Source organism: Panthera pardus, unplaced genomic scaffold, assembly GCF_024362965.1.
Source record: "Panthera pardus isolate Hobbes unplaced genomic scaffold, ASM2436296v1 HiC_scaffold_11, whole genome shotgun sequence".
In the NCBI taxonomy this organism is placed as follows: Eukaryota; Metazoa; Chordata; class Mammalia; order Carnivora; family Felidae; genus Panthera; species Panthera pardus.
The window spans coordinates 44,087,633-44,100,164 of record NW_026526666.1 but is presented as its reverse complement, the minus strand read 5'-3'; the positions used below and the strand labels follow the sequence as shown (position 1 = coordinate 44,100,164).

The 12,532-nt window shown below is 36.7% G+C and overlaps 1 protein-coding gene across 5 annotated transcripts in view; it reads right to left on the bottom strand.

Annotated features, from left to right (window-relative positions):
* SLC44A5 (solute carrier family 44 member 5) overlaps window positions 1-12,532 on the bottom strand; it is a 377,137-nt gene that overhangs the window by 72,574 nt on the left and 292,031 nt on the right. For all 5 annotated transcript variants that reach the window (XM_019448853.2, XM_019448852.2, XM_053893793.1 and 2 more), the window contains one exon: window positions 9,380-9,464. In XM_019448853.2, the coding sequence (XP_019304398.1) occupies window positions 9,380-9,464 (85 nt within the window). The remainder of the gene's footprint in view (window positions 1-9,379; window positions 9,465-12,532) is intronic.

Sequence of the window (12,532 nt, the reverse complement as noted above, 5' to 3'; positions counted from 1 at the left end):
GTCTAAAAAAGGTGTTGGGAAAACTAGACAGTAACACACAGAAAAATGAAACTGGACCACTTACTTACACCATACACAAAACTAAATTCAAAATGGATGAAAGACCTAAATGTGAGACAGGAAATCATCAAAATCCTAGAGGAGAACACAGGCAGTAACCTCTTTGATAGTGGCCGTAACAACTTCTTACTAGATATGTCTCCAGAAACAAGGGAAACAAGATCAAACATAAACTATTGGGACTTCATCCATATAAAAAGCTTCTGCACACAAAGGAAACAATATTCAAAACTAAAAGGCAACCTTTGGAATGGGAGAAGATATTTGCAAAGGACATACCTGATAAAGGATTGGTATCCAAAATCTATAAGGAACTTATCAAACCCAACACCCTCCCCAAACGATTAATCCACTTAAAAATGGGAAGACATAAATAGACATTTTTCCAAAGAAGACATCCAGATGGCTAACAGACACATGAAAAGATGTGCATCACTCATCATCAGAGAAATACAAATCAAAACTACAGTGAGCTATCTCCTCACGCCTATCAGAATGGCTAAAATTAACAACTTAGGAAACAGTAGATGTTGGTGAGGATGTGGAGAAAGGGGAACCCTTTTACACTGTTAGTGGGAATGCAAACTGATATAGCCCTTCTGGAAAATAGCAGGCAGGTTCCTCAAAAAGTTCAAAATAGATCTACCCTATGTACAGCAATTGCACTACTAGGTATTTACCCTAAGGATGCAAAAATACTGATTTGAAGGGATACATACACCCTGACGTTTATAGCAGCATTATCAACAGCCAAATTATGGAAAGAGCCCACATGTCCACTGACTGATGAATGGATAAGGAAGATGTGGTATATACATATATATAGCATTACTCAGCCATCAAAAAGAATGAAATCTTGCCATTTGCAACAACGTGACTGGAGCTTTATGCTCCAGTATTATGAGTATTATGCTAGAGTGAAGTAAATTAGCAAAAGAAAAATACCTTATGATTTCATTCATATATGTTATTTAAGAAACAAAACAAAGGAACATAAGGGGGAAAAAGAGAAAGATAAACTAAGAGACTTTAAAAAACATTTTTTAATGTTTATTCATTTTTAATGTTTTATTTATTTTTGAGAGAGAAAGAGAGACAGAGTGTGGGTGGGGAGGGGCAGAGAGAGGGAGACACAGAATCTGAAGCAGGCTCCAGGCTCTGAGCTGTCAGCACAGAGCCTGACAGAGGACTCGAACTCAGAAGCCCCAAGATCATGACCTGAGCCAAAGTCAGAGGCTTAACCAATTGAGCCACCCAGGTGCCCAATGTTTATTCATTTTGAGAGAGAGAGCGACAGAGACAGAGAGAAAGCGCGCGTGCACGAGAGAGAGCGGGGGAGGGGCAGAGAGAAAGGGAGACACAGAATTGGAAGCAGGCTCCAGACTCTGAGCTGTCAGCACATATCCCCATGTGGGGTTCAGAGTTATGAACCATGAGATCATGACCTGAGCGGAGGTAGGACGCTTAACCAGCTGAGCCACTCAGGCACCCCAGGACTCTTAAATACAGAGAACAAACTGAGGGTTGCTGGAAGGGAGGTGTGTTGGGGGATGGGTTAAATGGGTATTAAGTAGGGCACTGGTTATAATTAGCACTGGCGAATTAATTCACAGAAGTGCTGAATCATTAAATTCTACATCTGAAAGTAATACTACACTGTATGTTTACTAACTGGAATTTAAATAAAAATGTGAAACTTAAAAAAAATTAAAAGATGAAGCCAGGAGGTCCAAGATTTGAGTAACAAGAGTTCCAAAAACACAGCCAATAAAATGTAAAGAATGAAAACACAAAGAGATAATTGAAAAAATTTTCCAGGCTGATGAGTCCTAGTTCTTCAGAATTAAAGGACCCAAGACTGAACAAAAAGAATTTAAAAAGAGAAAAAGACCTACATCACACTGTGAGATTTCAAAACTCTAAGAATAAAGAAATGATTTTAAATTTTTCCCAGGGAAGACAGTTACCACAAGGTATGTGAACCACACTGGCATTGAACACACTGAACACCAAAAGCATTGAAGCAATGTCTTCAAATTTGACAAAATTGTCTTTAAAGCTACAAATATATCAGTAGACCATCAATCAACTATAGAGAGAGAAAAGAAAAATATTTCCAGAGACTCAGCAAATATACCTCCTGTGCTTCCTTTTCTTAGTAAGATCATTAAGAATTTCTCCATCACAACTAGGGTGTCCAAAAGGAAAGAAAGAAATTGGCCTATAGGAAACAGTATATGGGACACATATTAAAAAAGGTGTTTGTTGTTCATCTAAAATTAAAATGTAAGCAGTCATTCTATGTTTTTGTTTGCTAGAGCTGGCAACTCTAAAATCAGGGTCTGATCTTATGAGGTAGACAAGTCCCAGAATTAAAGCTATTTAGTAGGCCTACAATTTGCCAGGTCCCGAGTGAGAGAAAACAGAAGCTCTGCAAGGTAGGCCTTCAAAGAAAAGGGGGCCTCTGAAAAATGGTGTGATTGTGATGGTAAAAAACCTTGTGGCCCTGATTAAACCTATTCAAATAAAAAAGTACAACACCTTCTAGGTCCATCCATGTTGTCACAGACAGCAAGGTTTCATTCTTTTTTTTTTTTTATGGCTAATATTCCATTGTGTATATATACCACAAAACAATTGGACAAATAACGACAACAAAAGAGAAACAGACTTGTAAATATAGAAAATAGGCTGGTGGTTGCCAATGGGGAAGGGATAAGGGGATAGGCAAAATAGGTGAATGGGGATTAAGAGGTACACATTTCTAATTATAAAATAAATAGGTCACGGGGATGAGAAGTACAGCGTAGGGAATAAAGCCAATAATATTGTAATAACTTTCTGTGATGACAGGTGGTAACTACCCTTAACATGGTGAGCATACAGAAATGTATAGTTATCCAATCACTATGTTGCACACCTGAAACTAATGTAACATTAGAAGTCAACTACAGGTCCATTAAAATTTTTTTTAAAAGGAAAAGAACTTGCTGGCAAATAAAATATTATAAAGAATGTCAATGCCCTATGTTAAAGCAAACAAAAATGTGGGATGATACCAAGCCACTAAAAGAGCATAGGATTTGACTTTAATACCAGTGACCTAGTAGACGTGAAAATGTAATGGCCTGGTATTGAATAACATTTACACAGTTATAACAAAATAAAATAAAATAAAAGTCTCTTGTTTCCAACTTCTAGAATCAACCTACCAGTAGTTCTACCAGTAGAACATGAAAGGTCTGTTAAAGTTGCAGAACTGAACTTAATGACAAATTTGATTCTATAAAGGGTAAATATAGAAAGTGGAAAGTGAAATGGAAAAGAAGGAGGGAGAGAAGGGTAGTAGGATAATATCCTCCTTTTTTATAAAGAGAAGTCAAAACACTGACAAAAGTTAATGGAACAAGAAATAGAGGCATTAGTATACTATTTAAAGTCACAAAAGTAACTATGTGAAAATCTAAAGGTTAATAATCTAACTGCAAACAAGGGAGGAAGACGGGATCAGGAAAAGAGATAATATAAAGGAATTAAATATTTTTCATAGCAGGCTGTCAATGGCTACTTCTAACGTTAATAAAGCACAAAACAAAAGAATACGTATATTATTTAAAGTTATGCAAAAAAAAAAAAAAAACACCAGAAGAACTAAGACCAGTGTAATAGACTGAATGTGTTCCCCTGCAAATTCATTTATTGAAATACTAACCCCCAATGTGATAGTACTAGGAGATGAAACTTTTGGGATGTGACTGGAGCCCTTGTGAGCAGGATTGCTCTTATGAGAGTGCTCTTATGAGAGACCCCAGAGAGCCCCATCCTCCATTTGAGGATGCAGAGTGAGGACTGCTGTCCTCAGGGTGGGGAATGGGTCCTCACCAAGAACCTGACCACGCTGGCACCAAAATCTTGGACTTCCAGTCCCTAGTACTGTGAGAAATTAATTTCTGTTGTTTGTAAGTCCCTCGGTTTATGGCATTCTGTTATAGCAGCCTTAACTTACTAAGAGAACCAGAGAGAGAAGAGATGGTCTCTGTGGAATGAAATTGTGGGTAAGGAGTGCGGACAGAAGGCCATTGCTTTTATTGCTTTTATAAGCTCTTCATTAATGTTTGGTTTACTTTCACATGTATTTATTGTATTGATATAGATTTTAAAAATTAAATCAGGTAGTAAGTACACCTGGACTTGTAGTGTATTCAAACAAATTTGTGAGAACTCTTTGCCATTTTATGAGAGGTTCTACAGCAAACTGAAGACAAATTTTATTGCTTGACTTAGATGCCAAATTGATGCAAAATTTAAATGGAAGGGTTTTGTCCTCTTAATATTACTGTTTCTTTAACTAAACCTTATAATAAGGGATGGGTATTTTAATCTAATTTGGTAACTGTGCTGCATCAGACAATATTCAAAATTGTTTTAAGCACTTGTTATAAGCTGAAGTTTTTGTAGTAGCCAGAAGGTGGCATCAAAATCAATTGAGTGGAAATCCCCAAGAAAAGGAGCATACTCAAATATCAAGAATAACTTCCCTAAAACTCAACAGGCAGAGAGAGTTACATCCATTTCCTTTGAGGTCTCTCTTTTTCATCTGTTTCGACATTTTAGAAAACCCCCAGTGCTTCCCCTAGCATCCTTTTGGTTAGGCATGGATAAAAAAAAGCACACAGTAGCCAAATTCTACATCCTGAATACTACCACACCATCTCTTAACATGGAATTTACACTTAGTTGTAAGGAATGTCTTTGAGAATGGAGAATCTAGTGGTGTTGTGTGTACATAATGACACTAACAAGTATAAATACCCTGTTACAGTCCAACAAGTATTTTCTGGACTGTATTGTTTGGGATGCCTAAATTAATGCATTTTACAATAGTAATTTATTTGTGTGTGTTTTAATTAAATGATAGTTTACCCATTTATATTCAAGATTTTTAGGACTGGTAAACATACGTTATAGGACTATATCATAATTTATTTAATCAATCTCCTATTGATAGTAATAAAATGGAAATAGCCTAAATGTCTACTATTTCTTTTTTTTTAATTTTTTTAACATTTATTTATTTTTGAGACAGAGAGAGACAGAGCTTGAATGGGGGAGGGTCAGAGAGAGAGAGGGAGACACAGAATCTGAAACAGGCTCCGGGCTCCGAGCTGTCAGCACAGAGCCCGACGCAGAGCTTGAACCCACAGACTGGGAGATCATGACCTGAGCCGAAGTCAGACGCTTAACCAACTGAGCCACCCAGGCGCCCCAAATGTCTACTATTTCATAGTACCTATATCACTATAACATTAGAAAATTTTATGCAAATTTCCACTAGATAAGTTTCTAGGATGAAAACTGCTGAATCAGAAAGAATATACAAATTCTATAAATATTGTATAGAGGCCACTTTTAATATTTATTTATTTTTGAGAGAGAGAGAGCACAAGCGAGCACATGAGCAGGGGAGGGGCAGAGAGAGAGGGAGACACAGAATCTGAAGCAGGCTCCAGAATCATGACCTGAGCCGACTGAGCCACCCAGGCACTCCAAAGCCACTTTTAGACAACAGGCTTGAGCACTGGAACATGATTGAGGCAGAAGGGCCCAAAGTGACCAAAACCCCCTGGCTGGATACAGACAGGCCCATCAGGCAGCCTACCTCAGAATGTCCATAGGCCCTAACCAATAAATGGGCTACTTATAACCAGTCATAGTTACCAAAACAGGATATTCCATAGGTCACTGTACCTCCTCACCTTCTTCCTTTAAAAACGGTCCCTACCCACTGCCCTCCTTGCAGACAGCCTCTCCTCTGCTGTCCGGCCCACAGCTCCCTTGCTCCGTATTCAATAAACGTCTCTCTCCTTTGTTGCCTCAGGTGAATTCTTTTCACTGTCTGTGCCACCAGCTTCCACGTGATTGTCATCCCACATTTGGAGGCCTCATCCACTCAGGTGAGATATTACATTTAGACACCATATGTTTGATAAAATGTGATAAATATTATATTTCACTACTACAGTAGAAAAGGATATGCTTTTTTCTCCTCACTTTGATCAACACTGTCAGATTTTAAGGTTTTTAATTTGGTAATAAGCAAAAATTTTAATTTGCTAATAAGCAAAAAAAATGTATTAATTTGCATTTCTTTAACTATGGGTGAACAGTGCTTTCTATTATTATTGACCATTATTTGTTTTCTGTTTACGACTTTTACCAACTTTTATATTGAATTACTGTGTTTTCCTCCTTGATTCTGTAGCAGTAGTTCATATAATAAAGCTATTGACCTATTGTCAGATATATATACATTGAAAATATTTTTTTCTGGATTGCCGTTTATCTTTTAACTTTGTATACAGTGAGAAAAGTGGTAATATAGTGGTAATATATTTTCAAATAAAGACTTCTTTACCCCATAATTCTATAAATATACCCCTGAATTTTCTTCTTTTACTTTATTGTATATTTTATATACAGAATCTTCAAATTTTCAGGGCTCATTTTGGTGTAAGGTAGGAGATAAATATCCATTTTATATTCATAAATAGCATTTCAATTAATTCAGTATGATTTAATAATTCATCTCTTTGCTACTGACTTGAAATCTCATCTTTATCACATTCCAAATTTATACTTATATTTATTTCTTCCTGCCTATTTCTAGGATACTTCCACAGTGCTTTAAGTGATTAAAATATAATATTTTCATAAATGTTTTCGCTTACTATTAAAAATCCTATCGTTTGAACTTTCTTGTTAAGTTTTCAAATTAATATACACTTATTATAAGAATTATAACAATTGAGAAGCTTAAAAATATACATTGAAATAGCACAGATGCAGAAAAAATATAAATTATATATTATATAATTATTGTGTGATAAATATGGTATCAGAAATCAGAGGGGAAAAGAGCATATTATTCACAACTATTTGGAGATAACTGCATATGCAACTGGAAACACATTTCATTACTACTTCAGTCCCTCTACAAAAAAGAAATTCCATGTAGATTAGAAATTTAAATATAAAAAAGGAAGCCATAAAAATATTACAGAAATATAGGTGAATGTTCTTTTCCAGAGTAGGAAAGCAATTATAATCATGACACAAGATCCAGAAACTATAAAGGAAAATCAATAGAATCACTCCTTGAAAATATAAACATAAATTTTAATGACTCCATTACATGAGAGAAGTCCTAATTTACTATCATCTACATATTGTTGGATCTCTGTATGGTTTCCAACACATTGTTATTATAAATAAGACATTAACGAACATATCTTTATTTTGCTTTGTTTTGTCTTTGAATAATCTTTACGTGCTGAAATTTGTGATCTCCCATTTTTGTTGGAAATAAGTAGGTCATTGGCTTGGGTGTAGAACACTTATTGTTACAGAGGCCTTTTTAAAAATAGCCTATTTTAAGAGCCAGAGACATGTGTAGGATTTTTTTTTTTTTTTTTTTTTTTTTTTTTTTTTTACTACCTGGTGCTTTCTTTGTCCTTCATAGTATGAAAGTTTTGTTGGCAATGTCTATGATTTTTTGAGTTACTGAGGTTAAAATAAGAATGCCCACCCTACTTGAGGATTTAATCCACTCTCTGATAGGCAAGGAGGACCTTTTTGTACAGGTCAGCTTGTCTGCCATAAACTCAATCTGACATGATTAAGGATTTGACCCTCCCCCCTGCCCCACTACCCAATGTCTAGGTTTTTTTTTTATTATCTGTAATGATTCTACTCTGTGAATTTTATTAACCCTTTCCTGAATCTATTATTTAATTTGTATATCTTTTGGAATAATAAGCTCCCAAGTTATGGGTGGGCAACATAGGTAACACAGCAAATGTTCACACACACACACACACACACACACACACACACACACACACACACAATGTTTTGAGCCTTGTTTTTTCTTGTTTTTAGTGGTAGCAAGGGCTGTTGTTTCTGTTTTTCATCCATTCAATACCAACTTTTATAGAAACTGAATTGGTTATGAAGAACTAGGAGATCTAGTAAAAACCCAGGTATTGCATGAAATGGACCAGTGAGAAAGAGTAACATTGTTTCAAAAGTGAGATTTATGTTTTGTCTTGTTTTTAAGGTAAAAAAATAGAAAACTTGCCTTCAGAAATTGGAAACTTTTGTTATGATTAACATTAGAAAGGAATTTGATAAAACATTCTCCCTTGTTTGCTTCAGCTAGTCAGTCACTGTCTCTAGTAGCCAAGTAGCCTTGAAAAACCTACCACTCGCTGAAGACTTTCTTTGTGCACCCCTTTGGGAAGTAAAGTGATTTGCCAGTAGGTACTGTGGCAAAAACAATTCTAACTGCACTGTTTGGCTACTTAGAACTCAGCCTTCCAAAAGCCCATTTCCTAAGAAATTTTAAAACACGGCTTCTGATAAAATCATTCGTCCAACTCATCCATCATAATTATACTTTTACTAAGCAGAATCTTCATGCATCCCAATAAAATGCTGTATAACAATGACAACTTGTCCTAAATCATATAGTAGGAAATTTCCCAATTCCTTACAAATTGTCTCTAGGAAAAAAGGGAGGGAAAACTTCCTTTATGAATTTTAATCTTCTTACTAAGCCTACTAGGATTAATGTAAAAGTGATTTTGTCACTAGCTAGACCCCAAAACCTGGCCTTTACTGCTCACATGTTTGTATCCACCAACACTTGTCCCACATTTCCCTTAAGCTCTACTTATCTCTTAACTCAGACAAAGGACCTTATGGGCATAGCATCCTGTGATGGCAAACAAAACTACCCCTCAAGCAATAATGACTTTCTGAGGAAGAGCTCTGCTGGTCCAGACCACCCAGACCAGTTTGAGCTAATCCCATAACTCACTCCTGCACAAATGGACCACGGGGTGACTTCTGGAATGACCAACAATAACCTTTACCTAATTATAGTACTAAAATCTCTGCCCAGCATGGAGCACAAGCCTCATTTATGTAACATATAATATACATATAGGCATGTTTCTTTAAGGTACATGTGTGACCGTATGCCCACTTCTACATACAATGACAAGGCTTCCCTATTAAATATTCATCCTGACCCTAAATAAAAGGAACACTTTCACTCTTGCCCAGGGAGTCACAACTTTGGAAGTTATTCCTGCGATTTCCTTATTTGGTACAAATCAAGTTTCCTTTGTGTGACAACTCACTTGGTGTAGTTTCTATCTGTGACTCACCAAGGAGCAAACTCACGTTGGTTTGGTTACAATTCCTAAGTTCCAGCTTAGACAATAAAACCAGACAAAGGAAAGGGGGCCATACTCACTCATTGGGGGTGCCCTTCTGGCCACAAAAGTGGCCCTTGCTGTCTGTAGGGTAGGCCACTCTCCTGGGGTCGCCATGTACCCAGGCTGCAGGAACAAGAAAAGACAAAAACTCTATCAGCAATAGCCGACTAAAGGCAGTCTGATTTGAGAAATTAGAATGCATCACTGCAACACATTAACCTCTCCCCTCAGTCACAGGAGATTATTGATTTTCTTCAAAGAGTAATTTCTTAATGAAAAGTAAAATAAAATATGGATGAATCAGTCAGAAAACACATTTCTCTTAATCTCTCAGGATTCATCTGGGTTGTAGCCAAAACCTGAGGTAATGCATTTAGAAAATGACATTTATTAGAATGTGAGTTAGAGGGCACACTACAAATGCTTGGTTGGCTGAAAGACACTTTTTCTAAGGCTTAAAACTGGATGACTTCATAGGAGAGCTAATAAATTTACAGCCAATATTATGATGTCATCCTTTTGGGTTATACATAAGTGAAAACCATTAAAAAATTCAAAGGAATGAAACTGTAATGTCTAATTCACATTAACTGGTTCTTTCTGACTTCATGTGACATTCTAAAGGCAAATATTAGCAACTTTAGTGCAATATATAATAAAGATTTGCTGTACATTTTGTCTGTTAATCTCAAAGCTTACTACAAATACCAAGTATTCTCAAACTTCACAAAAACAAAAACTTGGTTCTGTTTTCCCGGAAGATGCTGGGCTCTACCTCATATAGACTCATCACGCTTATTTTCCAAGAATTAGAAACTTGACTGACAGCTAGACTACAGAATGACAGAAAGTAACATGTGTTATCTAACTGAAGGTTTCTAAACTTTTTTAGTTTGAAAAATCCCTAAAAACTCTAGAAAATGCATTGGTCATGTAGTACTACTTGCCTCTGCATACAGAAAACAGATCTCTTTGTCCGTTGCTTCCTTTAACATGTGCCCAGCTACATCCTCACCCACATTTATCGGATTTGACAGTTCATGTAATAATTCAGTCACCCTTATGTACATGACCTGTGTGACTTGAGAAGATACAAAAAAATCAATTCTGAATGAGGATCATATAATATGGAAGATAAATTTTTCACAATTTTTCTCATCCACGTCTTTCCTTTTAGTATCTAAGTACCCAGAAAAGTCTCCTGTGTCTCATTCTTTCTTCAATGTCATGAAGGCCAAATAGGCTTCATCTTCTAATAGTCTTACAAAATCTGACTACATTCAGGCAGTCCTCTGCTGCCTTATCTTCTTGTCTTTATTTCCCAGAAGAAAGTAGATTATAAATAAAGAATTTAAATGTCATCTAAGCATTCAGTGGACAATGTCTCTGGATACTATTTAATTATATTGTTTTTATATATTATTTTTGTCACATTTTGGCTAAAACTAAGAGGTTCAATTTTACCTATCTTCTGTAATGTATTTTTAAATTTTTCCCTGAAATATTTTATCCCTTTTCCATACAAATATTAATTCAGAAATGGCACCTGAAGGAGTATTTAGATTAGCTAGGTTGGCTACTTAATATATTTATGGCCCTGAGTAAGTTGCTTGTTTTAGTCTTGGCTTTCTAATTTGTTACTGTAAAAATGGGTATAATAATGCCAAACCCCATAAGAATGTTGGTAATATGAAAGAAGATAATATAATAGAAAGCCCAACTGCTTGGCATGAAGTATGGACTTGGTAATGTTAGTTCCTGTCTTATTTAGGTTTCCCCAAAACCAAACCCTGAGACAAGGACTTTGCTACAGTTAGGTTAATTTGGGAGATAATTCTAGGAAGCTTAAGTGGGAGTGAGGGAAGGAAGAAAGCCAAAAAAGGGAATATCAACAAGTGGGATACTGTTGGGAGCCATGGTGACTCCATCCTGCTGGGGACCTTCTGAGGAACCATATAGAACATGCTTGTTGGTGGGCGTGATGACATAGTCTACCATAGCCGCAAGCAAACTCTGAAGAACCGAGGGAATGTGGGGTAGGACATCAGCAGAATCTGCTATGATTTCCTTTCCCTTTTTCATAAATCAATTAACCAAAGAATTTGCTAAATGGCCATTGTGTGTGCTGTATGAGAAGTCAATTTATGTCAGATTTCTTAAGAAACGCATGAAAAGGAGACGATAAAATTTGCAAGAGCCATAGAGAAGAGATGGGACCTGGGAAAGACTGAAAAATGACTAGGACTCAGACAGGTGGCCAGGAGCAGGGAAGAAATTACAGACTGAGGAAACAATAGAATAAGAGCTTTGGTGTATTAATTGCTCACAATGTATCAGGTACTATGCTAAAAGTATTACATCCATTGTCTCATTTGAGTCCCACAATAGTTCTATGAGGTTGATATCATTTTCACCTTAACTCTATAGATAACTGTAGCTCAGAATTTTATTTACTTCTCAAGGTCACACAGTTTTTCAGTGGCATAAGCAAGGGTTTGAATTTAGGTATGTTGCTGTCTAAGGCTCAAGCTTTAACCACTGAGCTATCAAAGCTATAATGCTACCCATTAAAGGATAAATTAGGAATGAGCCTGTTAACAGTGGGAAACAATATGGATGTCAACAACATGAGGATCAGCAGTATGTTGGACACATATGGTAGGAAAGGAGATGACACCAGTAATTTTGGAGCCTTTGTCATTTGGAAAGAAAAAGCTTTGTACTTGGCAGAAGAGGGAGAGTATCTGGTTGAGAGGCATCGGATGCCTGGGAACAAAGGAGAAGGGGGCGGGGGAGATCTAATTATCAAGGGAAGAATTCTTTCTTGATTCTGTAGTTTTGAATTCTAGCAGGTGGCTGTGTTTACTGAGTTGCTGCTACACCTCTCCAGGCAGACTCTGGCACAGAAGTTGTGCTGCAGATCATCTGTGTTTGAGCTGTAACATCAAATCTGTGACCTAGAAGCTTCAAGAGCCAGTTCAACCAAGTCCCCACAGTCAAGGATATCTAGTTTTCTCTTTAATTTTTTAAAATTTATTTTGAGAAAGAGAGAGCATGCACATGCACAGGGGAAGGGCAGAGAGAGGGGGAGAGAGAGAATCTCAAGCAGGCTTCTCACTGTCAGCACAGAGCCTGATGCAGGGCTCAGTCTCACAAACCTGGAGATCATGACCTGAGCCAAACAACTGAGC